We start from the raw sequence: 22,431 nt of genomic DNA, 5'->3' as shown, positions 1-22,431 counted from the left end.
AGAGCAGTCATTTGGGACTCAGGATGACTCTGTGTCCAGTCCAGACTTCCTTACTTATTGTGACAGTGTGAGCTTGGACAGACTGCTTTCATTTCTACAAGGGTTCAGGTTCTTATGTACAAAACTAGGACTCTGGTATGTGGGGGAAGGCTAGCACCCCCCCCCCCGCCCGACTAAACATGGGTTTGTTAGGCGCAATTTTACGGTAATAAAGTCATAGAGAATAACAGAGATAGGAGAGAAAGTAAAATAAAGAAGTCAGACATTTCATGGTAGCATGCTCACCTGATGGCCATGATCTTACTAGCCAGATCTATGCTTAGCATGGGCAGGAGAGCGAGGCAAGGTGGGCCGGAGAGAGCCCGAGAGTGGCACCCAGCTTTATTGCTGACCAAGGCTTATATCTACTTAGAGGGCGTGATTACAGGTAACTGCATATGTCATTGGAAGGGGCCGTACAAAAGGTAATACAAGCAATAGGAGGGGGATATACACCATGGGCATAAGCATACCAGGAAGGGGATGAGCTAGGTTGTGTACACATGTTAAAAAGGTGTGGAACTAGGTGTGACAAGAAGGACACACCCTAGATTCATGATGGGGCCTAACCTTGCGGGCTTGACCAAGTGGGCTTGACCTCCCTGGGCTCACCTTCAGAGAAACAATCTATCCTTATGAGACTGGAGTGGGCCCTACCTATTGTGGGATAAACAGTGGTGCTTGCTTGTTCTGGAGGGCTGATAACCTTTAGGGAGAATAATCTCTGACCTACTTATGTTGACCTCCAAGTGTATAGTCATTTGTCACGTATAGCAAGCAGCTAAGTTTGGGACCTATTTGGGGAGACAACTTGGGAGAAATCTTTCTATTTCCCACAATTCCCCCTTTTGTTTTATGTATAAAAAAAGTGCTACAGTGGCTACACGTTATTTTCTATACATTGAAAGCTGTCAAGGCAAATTTAATGACCAAATTAATATAGCCAAGCCAAAACTCAGGCTTAAGGCAAGTACTGTATGTACTCGAATATAAGCTAACCTGAGTATAAGCTGAGGCACCTAATTATTACCTGGGAAACCAGAAAAACTGATTGACCCATGTATAAGCCTAGGGTGGAAAATGCAGAAGCTATTGGTGAGTTTCAATAATCAAAACAAATGAAAATAAAATTACTAAAAATTGAGACATCAGTGGGGTAATTTATTTAAATACTTATTTTAAATAAAAAACAAATAAAAGGACAAGTCATTTAACATTAGTAAACCACAGTAAGTGGAAAATAGGTTCAACAAAAACAATGAGGTATCAACAATGGTACCTTAAGAGTACTATTCTTGAGCTCAATCAGCAACCAAGCTAAAATGTAAAGAGTTAAAATCCTTCAAAACTGAATTCCTCATCATCATCCGTATCCCAATGCAGAGCTTCAGCTGGTGTGAGGTCATCACAGACGCTGTCCTCAACTGAGATCGCCGTCATCACCATCACTGCTGTCATTTTCGTACAAAGCGCAGTCTTCACTGCCATCCATAGCATTACTAATACTGCATTTCTGGAAGGCACGTCGCACCATGTCTTCTGGAATGTCTGCATGCATCACGAATCCACTTTGCTATTAACTCTATGTCAGGCTTCATGAGATTTCCTCCTTTTGTTAGTCAGGCTTGACCAGATGACATCCATTCATGCCACATCCTTCGCGCATGGTCTTTAAAAGGTTTATTCAAAGATCCATCCAAAAGCTGCAGTACAGATGTAAGCCCACCTGGAATAATGGCTAAAGTAACTTTACTAGATTTTGCCAATTTTTTTATGTCATCCAATAGGTGGGCTCTGAACATATCCCAAACAAGTAACCATGGCTTTTTCTTTAAGGCTGCTCCTGGTCGTTGGTTCCGAATTTCTTCCATCCATTTTTTTTGCTCCGTCTTCATCCATCCAGCCTTTAACATGTGCACGCACAGTAATTCTTGGTGGGAAATTGATCTTTTTAGACAAGGTCTTTCTTTTAAAAATAATGACAGCAGGCAGCTTTGTTCCATTAGCCAAACATGATAGAATAACTGTAAAGTGATTTTTTTCATTTCCTGTGGTTTTGAGAAAAATGTTTTTTTCTCCTAAACTTGCCACAGTTCTTTTGCTTGGAAGATCAAAAGTCATGGCAGTTTCATCCATATTCCCAATATCTGCCAGGTCATAATTATAAATCCTTCTTTGTTTTATAGTAAATGACTGGAATGACATACCGTAATTTTTTCTTCAAGATCTTGTGGCAATTTCTGGGAATCTTTGTTCTTTGTCTCAAACATAGTAGGCCAAACCTGTTCATGAAGCGGGTACACCATCCTGCTGACGCAGTGAATTTTTCAATGCCTGGTGCTTTATATTTGTCATCCTTAGCCATTTGTAGAGCATGTATGTGGATTCCCATGCGTGTTATGCAGTAACCATTTTGATGACACTCCATAACCCATTTATGCAATTCACTCTCTAGAGTCCCATAAAAAGATCTTAAACCAGGACGAGCTTTTTTAGCTTTTGGAATCTTCCAAGTCAGCCTTCATTTTCCGCCACTCCCTCACTTGCTTTTCATCAACACAGAATTCCCTACTTGCAATACTCTTATTGCTCTCTTCTGCTCTTGACACAACCTTCATTTTGAAACCAGCCTCATATGACCGTCGTTTTTGTTTGGTTCAAGAGTATCCATTTCTAATACGATAAAAAAAACAAGACTGAAAAAGAACTTTCATGGTAATGCCCCCCACCAACACACACACACAACGAGCTAGCCGGAGGGGGAGGGGGGAGTCCATGTGGGCGGGAGATGCAGGATATGAATTAACACAGACCAGAGGGGAGAGACGGAGCGCAGTCACAGACACATCCTTACCAGTTCAGCTGCCGGTGTAAGCGAATCACTACAGGTGCTTCTGTGAATTGGAGCCGTCCACGTCATAGGATGGCTCTGACTGGTTAGATGTGAGTAAACAAACATTCAAAACCCTACAGTGTCAGCGGGGCTTAGAATGAACAGTGGAGAAAAGGCAATCACCCGCGAGATAACGGGCACTCATCCCGTTACCTCGGGGAGGTGGGGAACCAGCGAGATTTTACACCTTGCTGGGGTACCACTGACCCATGTACAACCCAAACCCCAGTTTTTCAGCACATTTTTACATGAGTATATACGGTATTTTGAATCCAGGCACAGGGGATAAAAGTCCCCCATGCCCATCCGCTATTGGAGGAAGGTATGAGAGGGATTAGATGCCGCAGCAGGAAGAAATAGAGCCAATAGCGTCTGCTTCTGTAGGGAGATAGAATCAACTATGTGCTAACTTTAAGGCAGCACAGCTTTTAGGGGAGACTGTAGAAATGATAGACTGCCGCAGGAAAAGGTACTCGGAATGTATCTCCAACTACCGGAGTGGCGGTCTTCCTGCCATGGAACACTAGTCTTCCAGATTCCCTCCGTACCAGCCAGGGCATAAGTCCCGGTCTTATTTCCCTCAGTGCTCGTTTCCCACTCTGGGACACTGCCATCTATAGTCCCTGTTTTCATGCATGCACTTGCCTTCTTGAAAACAGTACACCTCTTTAACCTCCTTTGTCCCTAATGACTTAAGCTGGACATTAATTTATATTGGTCATTTGTACCCATTCTTCTAAAAGTTACTTGTTTATCGTCTTTTCCCATTTTTGTTGGTACATCATCTTTTTCTAAACAATTGTTAAAAAGATTTTGTATATGAGTACTAATATTGTACAAAGGTAAGTAAAATATTACTATGAAAATCATGGAAATGATTAGTAAGTAAAAGTAAACTGTGAAGTTACTTGTTTCTCAACTTGCCCTCTTTCTGGTCTGTACACTTCAGAGGGCAGTATTTCCTTTTCTCCAACTCTTCTCTGAGGTTCATGTCCTTTGGACGTGTTGTCAGGAGAGACCAGTCCCTGGAGAAGGACAGCGTGCTTGGTGAAATAGAGGAAAGCCCTCACAGAGGTGGATTGACATGGTGGCTGTGGCAGTGGACTCAGACCTAACAGCTGTGAGGCGGGGCAGGACCAGGTGATGCGCCCTTCTATTGTGCATAGGCTCCCTGTGAGCCAGAGCCAGTTTGACAGCACCTAACAACCCTTCTCGGAAGAATTCTGCATTCTTTGATTTATTCCACGGAAAAGTGAACCGGAGACATGTACAAACCATAGATAGGTTCGTGGAGTTAGGGCTTGTGCTAATTCTAGCCCTGGTCTACGAACAATTAGTTCCTAGGACATGGCCCTCGCTGACACTAGCCCTCATGAAGAGATCACGGACAATAAGGCTACTGTAGCAAAGTGTGAGGAAATCAGATGGTGCCCTGCTATCAGAAAGGATAGTGTCTGGGATCTTAAAGATGTGTCTTCAAACATGAGTGAGGCCGTGAGGCATCTTAAGTAAGTCCACACAGAAGAAGCACAGCTGGTGTGATCCCAGATTGTAAATAATAAAATCTAAATCTGAAGGAGAGAATGATATCAGCTTAAATGGTGAACACCCAGTTTGCAGAAGACTGGAAGAGAGTGGAAGCCTGAAGTCCCCACATGGGTTAAGTCTGGTGGGTCCCCACTGAACATAGTCCAGCTATAGCCTTGCTGTCACACAGCACTGTAACGTGGACTCTGGAAGGTGTAGCCGGGTTAAAATGTAATACCTTATCATTTGACCTCCCCTTTTTTTTTAATCGTTTTATTAGGGGCTCATACAACTCTTATCACAATCCATACATACATCAATTGTGCAAAGCATATTTGTTCATTCATTGGCCTCATCATTCTCAAAACATTTGCTCTCCACTTAAGCCCCTGGCAGCTCCTCATTTGTTCCCCTCCCTCCCCACTTCCCCCTCCCTCATGAACCATTGAAAATTTACAAATTATTATCTTTGTCATATCTTTCACTGTCCAACATCTTCCTTCACCCACTCCTCTGCCTTCCGTCCCCCAGAGAGGAGGTCATACGTAGATCTTTTTAATCAGTTCGCCCCTTCCAACCCTCCCTCCACCCTCCCAGTATCGCCACTCACACCACTGGTCCTGAAGGGATCATTTGCCCTGGATTCACTGTGTTTCCAGCTCCCATCTGTACCAGTGTACATCCTCTGGTCTAGCCAGAATTGTAAGGTAGAATTGGGAGTGTGATAGTGGCAGTGGAGGAAGCATTTAGGAACTAAAGGAAAGTTGTATGTTTCATCATTGCTACATCGCACCCTGACTGGCTCATCTCCTCCCCGAGACCCTTCTGTAAGGGGATTTGACCTCTCTTTTGACCAATTTTAAAGTTGTTTCAGTTTTCAGTATTTTATTTGCTTTTTATCTTATTGTTGACAGATTTTGTTGACAGTTCTTGTTGTTTCCTGTTTGTGTGTTATATGGTTTTCTGTTAATGAAATTCAGGATAGGTAAATCTGAGAGATGGTGACTGGCTTAATAGTTCCCTAGGGGCACAGCAAGGGAGGGTGAGGAGGAACTGACAGCATTGATTACAAAAAGAAAATGTTCAGCACTGAAGCTTTGGCTCGGGGAGAGGCGGAGTGAGTCTGATCCGAACACACAGGAGTACACTAACAGGGAAGGAGAGAGAGTGGAGCACACACTGGCCCACCCACCAAGCCCAAGGATGGTATTCCTGCTGGGAGCAGCTAATGCACAGAGAGGACCAGGGCCAGCCCCACCACAAGACACAACATCCCTCACTGACCCATACCACTACGGGGGACAACACTGGAGACAACAGTGGGAATTGTGCCCGATCTCACCCCACCACAGCAGGGCGAAACACTTAAGGAGTGCAACAGAGCAGCAAAGGGAGCAAAGCAATGAAGTCCCTAAGGAATCCCAAAAATAGACTTTGGGGCAGGATGTGGCACCCCATCAGACTCAACTGGAAAACACTCATAAAGGTCAGCAAACAGACCTGGAACTATTAATAGACTTTTCTTTTTTTTGCTGTTGTTTTGTTTGTTTCTGTATTAATACTTTTGCGTGTCTTTCTAGATAAGATAGGCAGGATGAACAATCCAGAGGGATAAACAACGGGACCCAAGGTTCTAGGGAAACACAGGAGAGGAGGAGGCTGGGGAAGCCAAGGGGGATGCCAACAAACCCAGGGACAAGAGAACAAGTGATCTAAAATCGATGGTGAGCGAGGCATAGGATGCCTGGTGGGCCTTGATCAAGGGCAGTGTAGTGAAGAGAAATTAATGAAAGCTGACTGAAGGTTGAACATGATAGGGGGACAAGAGGATAGTAAAAGGAAAGAAATAGGCAAAGGACATTTACAGAGGTCTAAGTACAGTCATGTACATATGTAAACATATAACAATAGGGAAATAGATCTATGTACATGTATTTACATGCTAAGTATTAAAGTAGCAGACGGACATTGGGCCTCTACTCAAGTACTCCCTCAACACAAGAACACTGTTCTAATAACCTGGCATTCTGATGCTCACCTTCCCAACAGGAACACTGAAGACAAAATAGGTACATAAGCAAATGTGGTGAAGAAAACTGACGGTGCCCAGCTATCAAAATATATAGCATCTGGGGCCTTAAAGGCTTGAAGATAAACAAGTGGCCATGCAGCTGAGACGCAACAAAGCCCATATTGAAGAAGTACACCAGCTTGTGTGATCATGAGGTGTTGATGGGATCAGCTATCAGGCATCAAAGACCCAGAACAAAAAATCATATTGATGTGAATGAGGGGGAATGAGTGGAAACTCAAAGCCCATCTGTAGACAATTGGACATCCACCTCACAGAAGGGTCAGAAGGAAGAGACGAACCAGTCAGGGTGCAGTATAGCTCCGATGAAACATACAACTCTCCTCTAGCTCTTTAATGCTTCCTACCCCCACTTTCATGAGCCCAGTTCTATCTTACGAATCCAAGTAGACTGGAGGATGTACACTGGTACAGATTAGAGCTGGCAACACAGGAAATCCAGGACAGATAAATCCCTCAGGACCAATAATGAGAATACAGATACCAGGAGGGTAAAGGAAAGGTGGAGGGAGAAAGGGGGAACTGATTACAATGATCTACATATAACCCCCGGGGGGACAAACAACAAACATGGGTGAAGGGAGATAATGGTCGGTGTAAGACATAGATGGACAGATGGATGGTGGTAAGAGCCCCCAATAAAATGATTTTTTAAATGTTCAGAAATGGATTGTGGTGATGATTGCACACTTAAGTATGTGCCAGTAAAGTGCTCAAAAAAAACCAAGTTACAGCACAGTCTGGGCAATCTCGAGGGACTCCCATCGTTCCTCTCAGTGCTCTTTGAGTTTGGGGAACAGAAAGAAGTCTAAAGGAACAAGGGCACAGCTACAGGGCAAAATTTAGCAAAATTCTCTTAGGACATCCCTTGTTACTCTTGGAGCCTACGCACATACATTGTGACAGAAATTCTTAGCATAACTTCCATGGCCTTTTCCTCATCCGTGTTCTTTTTATTTATTTATTTTCATCCATGTTCTAAAGTCTTCATCATACTAAGCCCCTCTGGTTGTCCTGTGTAACTCAAGAAATCTGTCAAGATGGCCCTTTGGGAATCCAACAGAGCAGGCGCCACAGTCCTCTGAGCCGACCTCTCCTTGTGAACTGAAGGCACACTTCTCATCCCCCGGGAACCTCTATCTTGGTTGGAGCTTTTTTGAAAGCACCCTAAACAGACTGACACGAGTGTGGGCATGAAAAATGTATCTCAGCCACCCCCTGATCTTAGACATGTTTAAATGTATTTTGTCTTAAGCCCGTATACGTGTGAACTAGAACCCAAGTAGTCGCTGTCCGTGTAGCTCTTCCATCCAGAGAGACCTAGAGTCTGCTGTCCGTGTAGTTACTCTATCCAGAGAGACCTAGAGTCTGCTGTCCGTGTAGTTACTCTGTCCAGAGAGACCTAGAGTCTGCTGTCCGTGTAGTTACTCTATCCAGAGAGACCTAGAGTCTGCTGTCGGTGTAGTTACTCTATCCAGAGTGACCTAGAGTCTGCTGTCCGTGTAGTTACTCTATCCAGAGAGACCTAGAGTCTGCTGTCCGTGTAGTTACTCTATCCAGAGAGACCTAGAGTCTGCTGTCGGTGTAGTTACTCTATCCAGAGTGACCTAGAGTCTGCTGTCCGTGTAGTTACTCTGTCCAGAGTGACCTAGAGTCTGCTGTTGGTGCTTTAATTTTGCCTTTTGTGGTGTTTTAGGATAAAATGACTTTAAATTTAACATTACAAATTTTTTTTCAGTTCCTTCAAATTTGAAAGACCGTCTGTACTTTGAATAGAAAACCTGCAATGTCTTACATTTTATGTTCTGTTAAACTGAATTCCTGTTCCTTTCCAAACTAAAAACAAAACACATTTTACTTATTTTTTTAGATGCTCACTATATTGAATAACTTTAAAAAAATCATAGAGGATGAAGAAATGGAGTCGGCACCCCATCAGATTGTTGCGGTTGGAGTTCACTGGAACAAACACATAGAGTATCTAATCAAGGAATTCATGTGCGACCCCTACATCGTGCTCACGGCCATGGAAGAGGCTGCCCTCTACGGCCGGGTCCAGCAGGTAATGTGTCCGTGTGTGTGCATATTCTTCGGGGGTATAGAGAACAGGTGAACACAGGCCAAGAAGCCTGTATTTCATGGCTTTAAAAAAATACCCAAACATTTTATTGACAGGAAATTCATTTATCACACAATTCAGTGGTTTAAACATATTGTAACGAGCTGTCACCACAATCCATTTAGAACATGTTCTTCATTCTTGTTAGCTCCCCATTAACTCCTAACACCACCTTCCGGTTCCAGAAACGGAAGAACTATTGATCTAGTTACTGTCTAGGTGGATTGCCTATTCTGGACTTCTTACAAAAAAAACTAACAATGAGAACAAAATAAAACATAGAAAAGCCTTAATCCCAAAAAAGCAGAAGATAATAGAGGCTAGGACAGATTGAAGATGGGCCAAAAAGGAAATCCAATGATCATGTTGAATGTTCACCTCACTCTATCTTTCGTAATCCACCTTCCAATGCAGTCTGTGGGTGAGGCTGTTCCTCTCCCTGGTCAATAGGATGGCCCAAGGGCTTTCCATGGAGGCGTAATTCATGTGGAGACTGCCGTTGCATTTGGGGTTTTGACTATCATTCGCGTTGTTCTTGTTGCAGCTGTTAGGTGCTGTCACGTTGGTTCCAACTCATAGCCACCCCCTGTACAACAGACTGAAACACTGCCTGGTCCTGGGTTATCCTCCCTATTGTATTGTTAGCGTTGAGCTTATTGTTGCACCCTCCGTATCAGTCCACCTTGTCAAGGGTCTGCCTCTTTCTCGCTGCCCCTCGACTTGCCAAGCATGATGTCTTTCCAGGGACTGCTCTCTCCTGATAACATGCCCAAAGTACTTGAGACTGAGTCTCCCCGTTCTTGTGTTTTCTGGGGAGCATTCTGGCTGTTTATCTTCCAAGACAGATTCATTGCTTCTTGGCAGCCCTTGGTACTTTATTCTTCGCCAGCACTGTCATTGAAATGTATCAGTTTTTCAGCCTTCCCCTTTCAGTGTCCAACTTTCACGTGCATGTAAGATGGTTGAAAATACCGTGGCGTGGGTCCGGCCCACCTTAGTCCTCAGAGTCCCATTCTCGCTGTTCAACCCTGTTAGCGGTCAGTGCAGCAGATTGACTCGATGCAACGCATCTTTTGATGCCTGGACTGCTGCCTTCTTGGATCATTGATTGTGGGTCCGAGCAAGACTCAGTCATTGACAACTCCGGCCTTTCCTTCATTGATCATGGTGGTCCTCTTGGTCCAGTTGTGAGGGTTTTGTTCTCTTTACCTTGCATTGCGATCCCCACCGAAGGCTGCAAGCAGTGCTCTTCATCAGCACCTACTTTTCACATCCCTCTTCCTTCCAGCTGCCTGACTTGTGTCATCTGCACGCCTCAGGTGGTGAACACGCCTTCCCCCAGTCCTGATGCCACGTTCTTCTCTGAGGATTTGCTCAGCTTACAGATTGAATAAGTGGTGAGAGGCTGCAACCCTGCTGCACACCTTCCTGATTAAACCATGCAGCATTCCCTTGTTCTGTTCACACACCTGCCTCTTGATCCATGCACAGGTGAACATGTTACTCCATATCTGTCTTTTCCTCTTCAGGTGGTGCATCTTTGTCTAGAAGGTGAGAAAACCTCCACTTTACTTCAGACGCTAGATTTCATTCCAAGTCACGCCCAAAAGACCTTGGTCTTCACCTGCTCTGTGGCCGAAACAGAAATAGTGAGTAAGGTGAGCTCGTCCACACGTACCGACAGCCCCCCGGCCCCCAAGCTCGGAAGTTGGATGACAGATGGCTGAAGTTAAAAACGCCCCAGAGGTGGAGGCAGGCTCGCTGCAGGCAGTGATGGCAGGAGGAGAGGGCCTGCAGGAACCAGACTTTAACTTTCCGTGGATGGGAATGTTTCCCTCTGGGGCAGCACCGTCACGGCTGCGTGCTACCAGGACCTCATTGATCAGTATGCTCTGTACACTCGAACTAGCAGAACTAGCAGTACAAGTGTGTTCATGCCACCAGAGAGGCTCAGCATTTACTCACCGTAACCTCATTTCTTATCAACCTGTGCTACAAATGAGAAGACACAGGGCTCAGTAGAGCATCTCCCTCAGCTTCACAGCTTACTGTCAAAAACAAACTCACTGCCACCGAGTTAATGCCGATTCATAGTGAATCTAAAAGACAGGATAGAACTGCTCCTGTGAGTTTTGAGACTAACTCTGTACAGGAAGTAGAAAGCCCATCTTTATCTTGATGTTCAAGTGGCTGACCTTGAAGTTAGCAGCCCACCTTAACACTATGCCACCAGGGCGCCTTCTGTGTACCATGTGTACCATGTGTTTGATGTTTGTGTAGGCATATGTATAAACATGTATGTATGTGTTTAAGAAGGAAAAAAGTTAGCAAAAATATGTTTATTTTGCTTGCACAAATTTGTAAATAAACTAGAAATCCACTGCCATCAAATCAGTTCTGACTCATAGCAACCTTAGAGGGGGTTTCTGAGACTGAATCTTTGTAGGAGTAGACCTGTTCATCTCTTTCCCGCAAAGCAGCCAGTGGGGTTGAGGGCCCCCCCCCCTGTGGGATTAGCGGTCCAGTCCTGAGCCCACAGAACCCCTGGACTCCTTAAGCAATCAGGAACGTTTGAGAACCTATCGTCCTTTGATTCTCTAATTGATAGCTGAGACCCCCAGGTGCTACACAGTCTGCTCTCCTATAAATCTGGCAGTCTCGCGGGAGAACTGAGCTCTCATTCCAAGAGCATCCGAGCCGGCACCTTCTCCCAGCAACACAGGGTAGCCAGGAGTTGGAAGCAACTTGATGGTAGTGGGTTTGGTTTTTTAATATTGATAACTGCTAGCTCCAGACTTACGGTTCTGACTGAATTGGCCTCTTTGGTTTCATCTCTAGGTAGTAGAAAGCAATTCAATATTTTGCTTGAAAATGCATAAGGAAATGGTTTTCAATTTAAAAACTGTTTCAGAACAGTGGAAGAAGAAGTTAAGTTCTGGCTCTCACATTGTATTGGGTAAGTGTTTTCATTTCATTGTATTTAGAAACGGTTGAGCTAATAGCAATCATATCTTCCTTTAAACGAGATTAGACCCGAAAGTATTACTATGGAATTATAAAACTAGAGCCCTTTATTAAACAAGAATATCGAAACATGAAACTATTGCTTCTTTGACACCTCCTCCACCTAGGTCTACACACTTCTGATGGTGCTGTTTCCATCTCTAACCCGTCCACCAAATAGCCTTTGACCTTCCGTCTGTACCATGTCAGAAATACACTTCTGGCCATCCTCAAAGGAGTCAAAGAGTATTCTTTTTCGGTGTCTTTTGAGTTGAGGAAACAGAAAAGTCTGAAAGGTCAAATCAGGGCAGTAGGGTGGTTGGGTAATGTTCCCTAATGACGTTTTTCACTGGACAGTTTTTAACCACCCTTGAAGAATAAGCCAGGTTCATTGTGAGAGGCGGGAAAACTTTCCTTTTTTATCATTTTATTGGGGGCTCGTACAGTTCATAATCACAATTCATACATACATCCATTGTGTCATTTACATTTGTACATTTGTTCCCATCATCATTTTCAAAACGTTTTCTTTCTACTTGAGCCTTTCTTTGGTATCAGCTCATTTTTCCCCTCCCTCCCTCACCCCTCCTCCCTCGCAAATACTTGATAATTTATAAATTATTAATATTTCATGTCTTATCCTGACCGATATCTCCCTTGGCCCATTTTTCTGTTGTCCTTCCCCCCTGGGAAGGGGTTATATGTAGATTATTGTGATCGGTTTCCTCTTTTCTCCACCCACCTTCCCCTTACTCTCCTGATATGGCTATTCTCATTATTGGTCCTGAGGGGTTATCTGTCCTGGGTTCCCTGTGTTTCCAGTTCTTATTTGTACCGGAGTACATGCTCGTCTAGTTGGATTTGTAAGGTAGGGGGCAGGGGGAGGAAGCATTAAAGAACTAGAAGAAAGTTGTATGTTTTGTCTGTGCTTTACTGCCCCCTGATTAACTCGTCTCTGATCCTTCAGTGAGGGGATGTCCAATTGCCTACAGATGGGCTTTGGGTCTCCATTCCGCACTCCCCCTCATTCACACTGATATAATTTTTTCTTTGATGACTGAGCGGGGGAAACTTTCCTGATCTATTGCTCGGCAGTACAGTTTTCCATTTTCTAAAAACTTAATAAACCATCATGGTCATTCTGTGTCCTTTGAGAAAGTCTGTCGAGGTTTTCTATTTGGAATTCTGGGGGGGAAACCACAAAAAACAGTCACCACAGTACGAGCCTCCAAAAAAATGATTTTAAAAAAATAGTCACCACAACCTTCTGAGCCGACGTCTTTGCATTGAGTTTAATTGGCCCAGCAGAGCCCCGTGGGAGCTAGTTTTGAAGTGAACCCTGTGCTCCAGAGCACACTCATGAGGCCAAGTCTCATCCCGACCTCATCAACCCTGACCTTCTTTAACAGGCAGTGGGGAGAGCGCGTCTTTGAGCTAGCTGATCTTTATGTCCTGCTCTCTGTCCCCTTTTGAGCTGAAAGCTTGCTGAGGCCCAAATGTTCCCTTAGAATGGAAGATGCTGACCCTGTGAGACCCCAACCTCAGTGGTTGTCACATCAGTGGAAAGGTGGATGTCAGCCACAGTCTCTTCCTTCTTCAGGGTTGACAGTCTGCCCTTAGCTCACCTTGAGGGTCAGGGGACAAAGAGGAAACCCCCTCAAGGAGATGCACTGGTAGGACGGGTACCACATTGGGCTCAAATGAGACGAAGACAGGTTTATTACGGACAGCACTTGTCTCCAGTCTCCCACTGGTTTCAAAGACCTGTTTTATAATAAACCCAGGCAATGAACTGGAGCCCTCTTAGCAATACTTTGTTGGCTTCCCCTCATATATCTCATGTCCAAATCTGACAGTTCACATATTTATTGAGGTTTACTAGTAGTGTTCATTTCTAAATGAAAACCTCCTGTAAAGTTTAGAGTCTGAGGTGGATTTAAGGGGCCCCTGGGCTCTCAGATCAGTAGGCAGTGACTCTTAGTCTAGACATGCTCCCTGCTCCAGCCACAGTCACTGTCACAATTGAAAACAAAACAAAGACTTTACATGTCAATATCCCTGCACATCTCATCTGCCACAGCAACATGCATATGCACTCCAGTGAGAGATGGGCTGAAATATTGATTGAACATATAGCTGTGTTAGAATTGTATACACGTTAAAGCATATACAGTAAATGAAAATTGTATGAGCAACCTGGACTTGTGATCGAATGAAGATTTTCTTTTTTATTTCCCCATACTGAAAGGGGTGCAATTCCTGGGAATGGTGGGGAAACGGCAGGATAGGCCCTGCGTGGGAGAGGTCAAATGCAGTAGGGGAATGTGATCAGGTCTGGGTGTTGGGACTGCTCCAGAAGGTGAGGTCCATGGGTGTCGGGACTGCTCTGGAAGGTGAGGTCCATGGGCATTGGGACTGCTCTGGAAGGTGAGGTCCATGGGTGTCGGGACTGCTCTGGAAGGTGAGGTCCATGGGCATTGGGACTGCTCTGGAAGGTGAGGTCCATGGGTGTCGGGACTGCTCTGGAAGGTGAGGTCCATGGGTGTCGGGACTGCTCTGGAAGGTGAGGTCCATGGGCGTCGGGACTGCTCTGGAAGGTGAGGTCCATGGGCATTGGGACTGCTCTGGAAGGTGAGGTCCATGGGCGTCGGGACTGCTCTGGAAGGTGAGGTCCATGGGTGTCGGGACTGCTCTGGAAGGTGAGGTCCATGGGCGTCAGGACTGCTCCGGAAGGTGAGGTCCATGGGTGTCGGGACTGCTCTGGAAGGTGAGGTCCATGGGCGTCGGGACTGCTCTGGAAGGTGAGGTCCATGGGCGTCGGGACTGCTCTGGAAGGTGAGGTCCATGGGCGTCGGGACTGCTCTGGAAGGTGAGGTCCATGGGCGTCGGGACTGCTCTGGAAGGTGAGGTCCATGGGTGTCGGGACTGCTCTGGAAGGTGAGGTCCATGGGTGTCGGGACTGCTCTGGAAGGTGAGGTCCATGGGCGTCGGGACTGCTCCGGAAGGTGAGGTCCAGCGCAGCCTGAGGTGACCTTGTTGGGCTCCTTTTCCCCAGCTCTCACCGATGACTGCATCCCTCTTCTGGCCATCACCGATGCCACCTGTGTGATTCACTTCAGCTTCCCTTCCTCACCCAAAGTTTTTGGTGGGCGTCTGTATTGCATGTCTGATCATTTCCAGAGTGGACCAGAGCAGGTTTGATTCCGTCTTTCCCTTACCGCCCATTGCCGTCCATGCACTGAGGGATCCAGGGTGCAGGGTGCTTAGCTGCAGACACTACGTCGGTGACCCACTTCCTTTCTCCTCCCTGGTTTGAAGGGTTCTATGGAACAGGGAGCTGGGAGAACCAAATCTGTCTTGCTGCTGACGGAGAGAAACGCATGCCACGCGATTGGTGTCCTCCGCTACTTGGAGCGGACAGATGCCCGAATCCCGTCGGAGCTGTATGAGTTCACCGCAGGGGTTCTGGAAGCCAAAGAATACAAAAAAGCCAAGAGGCCTCTCTGTCCGTATCTCAAGGCTTTTGGTTTTTGCAAGTAAGTCAGCCTTCCTTGTTTAAGAACAAGTGCCCTGTAGCATAGATGGCGGAGCACAGGCAGGAATCGGTAAGTAGCTGTGCTCCCACCTGTCGAACCAGCACCCGGCTCCTCAGGAAGCACCCTGAGCCCCAGCTTCTGCCCGCCCCCAGAGCTTTCCTGCCGGTTTGTGCACCGTTGAACTGGACATCAGCGGAATTGTTCCAACATCTTGCTCTCCCATCAGTTGTTCTGCATGTGGCAGTATCCTGTTAGGTCTTTTTGCTGTACAGTACACTGGTGACATTGAAAATACATTACAATTATATATCCACCCTCCTGTTGGTGGGCTTTGGACTGTGTATGTCTCATAGTCAGAAAGACACCCCTTTCTCTGGAGCAGTGCAGGGCACTGAGTTCTTTAATGTGGCAGCTCTTTAGCCATAGCCATTTGTGCTCTAACCAGACGACCTTTGTTTTCCTCGGGTGGGGGGCGTGGGGGATTCCGAGTGGGTTAGATGATGCAGCTGTGCATGATTGTCAGCAGGGTTAATGGTGGTTGCCGCTCCGCTGGGTGGAGCAATCTCAGAAGCAGAAGGTCAGGGGATTTTGCTTTCAGCAAGAGAGAAGAGCCAGGAGGGGAGCATGCTATTTGGACCACCAAGACCCTTGGTCATTGAGCCTTCTTGATCCAGCAGACAGGATTAAGTTAAGGTGACCAGACTCCCACTTTTTATGGGACAGTTCCGATTTTTAACTATTTGTCCCACGTCCCGCGGCATTTTTAAAAAGTCCCTATTTTTGGAAAGAATGCACGACCAGCGAGGGAACGTCAGGAGAACGGGAAGGGAATATGCATAATATATAACACCGTTCAAACAGCTGCTGATTTGTTGCCCGTAGATATGGAAAATATTGTTATTAAAATATATTCTTATTTCTGTATATACACTGTGCGCCCGTTGAAATGTTTAAAGAGTTTTGTGAAACTGAGGAAGTTGAATATCAGAAAATACTTAGGTACAGTAAAACACGCTGATTAGCTCTTTTGCCAGCTGTTGAAAGAATTTGTAAAATATACGATCCTTTGAAATCCTACTTTCTATCACAGGATAAATGTCCTAGAATTTTAGAAGAGTTTTTTGAAAAAGAATCTTCAAAAATTTGGCTGGATTTTGTACACGATCAAGCAGCTCTTTTTCAAAATGCTATAAAACTTATTGAAGGTGACAGAATTTCGGTAATCAAAGTAGCAAATGAAGTTAATAATTTAAAATTTCAGTCTCAAGAATGGTTAGAAAATAATTTTCTTCCTTTAAATATCCGTAATAGTATAAGCCAGCTAGAAGAACAAGGTGCAATAAATCGTGTAGAGATCATAAATCACGTTAAAAAGTTCTATAGTAATTGCATAGATTATTTAGAAGAGTGGACGCCACATTACAATGATATTGAACATTTTCATTGGGTTACCTTAAAACAAGAACTTAATTGGAATGATATGCAAAAATCATTTGATCATATTGCTCAAAATTTCCCATATAGTAATATTTCCAAAAATGATCTTTTTAATGAGGTATCATTATTAGAAATATATATTGATAAGGAAAAGGTTAAATATTGAGCATAAGCAAAAATCACAATAGAGAACAAATGGTTAGAAATATGTCATCATTTTGAAACAAACCATGTTCTATACAATATGCACTAAAAATTGTGGAATACATGCTGTCCTTACCAGGAACTAATGCTGCGACTAAAGATTTTTCTATTGTAAATAAAGTGTGGACATCAGAAAAATCACAATTAAGTGTTGAGACTTTGAATGCCAGTTTATGTGTGAAATACAATTTAACAAATTCTCGTTTAACAATTTAACAAATTTCATGACCTTTTAAACAACGACAGGTATCTACTAAAAAAAATTTGCTCAAATGAGAAATATGCCAAAGAATAAAATAATACTATACATAATTTTAAATGTATTAAATTTATAAATTGTACTTAAGTTGAAATTTAAAAATATATATATATTATGTTTGCATCCTATGAAAATTTTTGTTGCTCCGTATAGACCAAATTTTAAATCAAGAACCTTCCCCGCCTCCCCCTTCCCCCCCCCCCCCAAGGTGTCCCACTTTACCAATGTTAAAATCTGGTCACCTTAGATTAAGTGCACTTAATTTAGGGAGCTGGGTTTTCTGACCCAGGGAGCAGCAGTTGAGTGTCTTCAAGTTGAGGCTTAGAGTGGAGAGGTGTGCCCTTTGGACATTTGTTAGTAGCCCTAAAAGAACTTGGTAACATTGCTTGAGCAGCCAGAGGCCAGGCCAAGAGGCTGAGAGCCTGCTAGAGGTTTGCCTGGGGCACAGTGAAAAGAAACTATCCTGAACATTTCCCACCTGAACTCTAATGTGTTAATGGCCTTAGTAAATCCCTTAGCCTCAGAGACTGTTTGGGAGGTCTCTGTGGAAGGAGCCACTTGACTGAAAAAGAGAGAGTTCTGTGGGGGGAGGGTTGGAAGTGGGTCCTCTCTAGCCTCAGCCTCATGGGAAGGGGCCTTGGGCATTGTGGGTGTAGGCTTTGCAACAAGTTTGTTTTGTGTGTGTATTTTCATAGCCGCTTTGGAAGAACCGTGGTGGCATTTTTATAGGGACTTTGTGTTATTTCTGTGGATTGATTTGGAAAGTGTCCTGTTAGCAATCATGGGGGCCTCCCTCCCTCAGAGCTCGGTATAACGCCAGTGCTTGAAAGATGGGTGGCAGGGGGTGGGGTAGACGGTGTCTGAAACACACTGGGTTCAGTTTAATTTCCAGATCACTGTTTACCTTAACTCTTAGGACTTACGGTACATTGAATAGGTTATGAGCAATTATTTCCATTGTGCCTTTAAGTAGAATATTGACTTTTGAAAGCTTCCAACTATTTCTCAGTTTGTAATTGCAATTAAAACTTGCAATTCCTGGTGTGTTTCTCTTCAAGGGTGTTTATTTTGGAATTATATTTTGTTCATTTATATAATGCCTGTAAGATTATATAGAGCCAATAAAATAACTATTTCCCTTCATCTGACTCCATGATAATTATAATTCAGGACCCTTTCCATAATTTCAGGAGGCTTGGTGGCATTGTGGGTTACTAACTGCAAGGTCGGCAGTTTGTAACCACACCTGCCTTTCCTGTGGGAGGAAGATAAGACTTTTCACTCGGAAACCCATTCTTTCTTCATTCACTTATATATCGTCAGTGCCGTCTCAACTCTGATATGGTTATTGGATTTTAAGGATGGTTGGAATGAGAGCTTTTCGATTTCCACTGGAGGTGCATTTTCCTGGAGAATACCTAAGAATCCACGATAACAATGATTCCTGGGGTTTTCCCTTCTCCTACCTTTAAAGCCATTTTCTCTTTTTCAGAGACAAGAGGATCTGTCCCGACCGACACTATATCAATCCAGAAGTGGATGTGCCAAGGAGGTTATCTAAGCAAGCGCTGCCAGCGTCTGGGTACATTAAAGTAGGTCTCATGAAAGCGATTAAATTCTCGGCTCTTCGTCGAAGATAGCATCCCAGTGGGCCGTGGTAATGCACTGTGTGGCAGTAGACATTTGGGAACTTACAAAATGCCTGTGTTAATACCCTAGCTTATTTAAGAAACCAAGGCCAGATTGGGGAAGAGGATAACCACTTCTGCAGCTTAGGGAGTTTTCTAGTGTGTTTTCAGAAACTATAAAGCCTTTCTCAAAATAGAAATAACGTGTATATGTTAATATATATCCTTACTATAGATACAAACATAAATATAGATCTGCGATATAGAGCTACACACGTGTGCGCACACAGAGTGTGTTTGGAGTTAACACACATCAGCTGCTGCCATCGCGAGGGCCTCTCCCATCCGTGTGAGAACAGAGGCACCTGGAGCGAGATGGAGAAGAGGAAGTTGTGGCTGAGGCGGGAATTCAAGAGTCAGAAAAGATGGCGTTGGGGTCTTCAAGGCTGCACGAGAGTAGAATGACGGTTCAGAGTTTCATCATGATATTTTTGTTGGTGTTTCCGGCGGGCCTTTGCCGGGGACCACGTGGCTTTGTTCAGTGGGCTCCATGGTTTGTCTTTATCCTCACCCCCACTGCCGGAAGCTTGTGTTGTTTCCATATGAGGAGGGTTGAGAGTAGTGCTGGATGTGTTGACTCTGTTTCAGATGATACCGTTTTACATTTCGACTGCAACAAGTTACTTTGGCCGTCTCATTGATAAACATGTGGATCTCTATGAAACTCTTAATGCTGAGATGACTGAGTATTTTAAAGATTCCAGCAATAAAACTATGGCCGACAAGGTGGAGAAATTTGGGTTATATGGATTAGCAGAAAAAACACTTTTCTACAGGTAAAATACCCATCTCTCGATGTTGTCACATGCAAGGTCTGTCCCGATGGTATTGATTTCCCATGCTCTCACTGCTGTCTTTTGACTTCAATATACACAAATGAGCCTGGCCGTCCCCCGGCCACCTGGCACAGTTCTACATGTGACACTCCACCCGGACCACAGGTGACATTGTAACAACTGGCATGTATTGAGCAGCCACTGCATGCTACATACATTCTTGCAAAAGCCCTAAGAAAGGAGGATCGTCCCCATTTTCCAGAGAAGCGCACTCAGGCTCGGTGAGCATGTGTGCCTGGTCAAGGTCAGCTCCTGCATTCGTGCTCACGGGCCCGGGTGCAGCCACAGCCCTCGACTGTTGCTTTGACTCTGACAGTTTGGGAAATGTAATATGCTATGTTCATTTCATGGTGTTTTTAGTAAACGAATCGACTCTTAAAAAATACTACATGTTATTTGCTATCTATATGTACTTTCTAAATGTTTTTTTTAACAATTTCATTGGCGTATAATCATATATCAGACAACTCAATATTTCAGTCATGTGAAGAAGAGTTGTACACTTTTCATTGAAGGGACCCCAGGAGTTCCGTGAGAGAGGATCCCTGGTGATCTGCCCTCGCTATGAGCTGGAGTCTGCTTAAAGGCAGCCAACCACACACTTTGACAGAAAAGATCCCCAAGAAAATACACTTGAAGGCCTTGGCTCTCTTTTCTAGGAGCGAGTCGCTCGGTCTCGGGGTCAGTTTGCACCTTGTGCGCATTAACGCCCGGGTCGATGCAATGCTGTCCTCGCCAGTGTCTCTGTTGTGTTGTTCTCCAGGGTTCAGGTGTTGGAGTTGAGCCAAGAAGAAGACGCGTGGGCCCTAGACAGTGTCCTTGTGAAGTTCATAGATGAAGGCAGGACGGGACTTGTCACAAGAGACCAGCTAGTGCACCTCCCCGAAAGCTTCCATACCCTACCCCCACAAGCCGTGGAGTTCATTGTTTGCAGGGTGAAGCCCGCTGACAATGAAATGGAATGGAATCCAAAGGTGAGTAATTTGGTCTTTTACACCTGAGTATAAAAATATTTAGAATATTTTTAGAATGTGTAGAATAACTTGAACCTCAGAATTCAGAAAAGGAGGAGGCTTTGTACTCCCTATAAAGAGTGGCAATATAAGACACTCACGGGGCCATCCTGCCCTGTTCTCTAGGCTCCTTGTGAGTCAGTACCAACTGATGGCCATGAGAACGCAGAATTGAGGCTTGCTGTTGGAATTTGGAGTGTCGAGTGCTTGCCTGTCACTCACTGCGTGGAGTTCGGGGATTTAAAATTGCAGCCAGCCTCAGTCCCAGCCGATGCCCAGTGTCCCAGCAGCTGCTCCGCAGAACCCCTCCCTGAGCATTTATGAGGGCTTGTCACTGTTGCCACCAGTGTGAGTGTTCACAAACGTAGCACTAGCATAGAACTCGGTTTGTGCTGACGTCAGAGAGGCTGCAGGCAAAAGTAAAAGAGGCCTTGTGAGCGCCAACAAAAACAGACGCCCCAGAAAACTTAGTCGTTGCAGAAACGGAGAGAGACCCCCATGACCAGCAAGAAAGAACCAGGAGTGAGACACGGCCAGGACCCGAGCTTTGACAGGTGCCAGGGAGCAGCTCTGAGACCTTGAGACAGAGCACAGGGCTTCCCAGGCCTTGGAATGAGCAAAGCTCAGTGAGTGCCTTTGGGCAGGAGGCTGGCTTACAGGGTGGGCGACCACTTGGGCACTTAGCAACACAAAAGGATCTTAGAATGCTTGCCTAAGCAAGGCAGAGGCCAACTGGCTAAGAGGTTGAGGACCAGAGAGAGACCTATCTGCCAGCATATCCGAGAAGAGGCATTATGGCCAAATTACCTGCATCCCTAATATTTTGTAATCATTCTCCCTAACAAGCCCTGTAGTTATAAAACAAAGCCAAACCACATACCCCAGTCAGAGGGAGCCAAAGGGATGGGAAGGCTCTGGAGGGGTCAGCAGGGTGGACGAGCACAGAGGGTGAGCCCGGGGCCAGACAGGCTTCCAGAGAAAGGGGCATTTCCTCAGAAGACAGCCTGTACCAAGACTTGGAGCACAGAGTGGTCTTGTGTGGGCTCAGGCAGCTGCGCAGGGTGGAGTGAGGGGACAGACAGACGGTGCTATTCTTCAGGGGAGGCAGGTGTCTATAGAGTCCTGCCCCCTGCTGTTCACGGGAAGGAAGCTCAGTGTGGTATGACTTGAGCTATGGGACACAGAGTAAGTTATTTCGGTTGGCACTGTGAAAAAACAGTAACTGTTTCCCCAGTACAGAGTGGACCACAAACCTTGCTGTTGTGAGTTTACTAGGAATGGCTTTTAGTAAGAAGCATTATTTTTTCCTTTGTTCCGGAAATATGCGCCAAGTGCCTGTTGGTGGCCATTTCAGTGCTGGATCTCGGGGGTGGCCTGTAGCCAGGGCAGAGTGCTTGCCTTGGGCAACACTTGGTCAGTCAGGTGGCTGGCCACAGTGTGTTGTAAAGAGCAACCATCTTGGAAATGGGGAAGACTGTTGGGTGTGTACTTCCAAGTGTATGTATGAAGTTCAAGGAGGATGGGAACAGTGTCATGGGCTGGAGCTGGGGACTGCCCCCTGCTCTGCGCTAGTGAGGTTGGAGAGTGTTTGCTGAGCGCTGCGGGTTGTGGCCCCAGGTGAGAAAATAGGGCTCCATAGCCAGTCAGGTCCCTTTGCAGAGTGGCCTCATCACTGTGGCCTCCTCTGCCACGTCGGCACTGTCACTGCACTTGCACCGAGCCCAGTGGCACTGTAAGGCAGGAGGGAAGGTGGGGGCGAAGGGGGGGACCCCTCGGCTGCCGCTC

At 45.3% G+C, this 22,431-nt stretch overlaps 1 protein-coding gene across 1 annotated transcript in view; it reads left to right on the top strand.

Annotated features, from left to right (window-relative positions):
- The window catches only part of TDRD12 (tudor domain containing 12), a 92,640-nt gene that overhangs the window by 58,371 nt on the left and 11,838 nt on the right, over positions 1-22,431 (top strand). Inside the window, exons 16-23 of the mRNA XM_075537237.1 lie at positions 8,422-8,613; positions 10,200-10,328; positions 11,509-11,626; positions 14,729-14,868; positions 14,992-15,209; positions 18,602-18,701; positions 19,386-19,573; positions 20,397-20,607. Coding sequence (XP_075393352.1) covers positions 8,422-8,613; positions 10,200-10,328; positions 11,509-11,626; positions 14,729-14,868; positions 14,992-15,209; positions 18,602-18,701; positions 19,386-19,573; positions 20,397-20,607 — 1,296 coding nt within the window. The remainder of the gene's footprint in view (positions 1-8,421; positions 8,614-10,199; positions 10,329-11,508; positions 11,627-14,728; positions 14,869-14,991; positions 15,210-18,601; positions 18,702-19,385; positions 19,574-20,396; positions 20,608-22,431) is intronic.

The sequence above is a fragment of the Tenrec ecaudatus genome, chromosome 18 (assembly GCF_050624435.1).
Source record: "Tenrec ecaudatus isolate mTenEca1 chromosome 18, mTenEca1.hap1, whole genome shotgun sequence".
Classification (NCBI taxonomy): Eukaryota; Metazoa; Chordata; class Mammalia; order Afrosoricida; family Tenrecidae; genus Tenrec; species Tenrec ecaudatus.
This window is presented reverse-complemented; position numbering and strand designations above follow the sequence as displayed.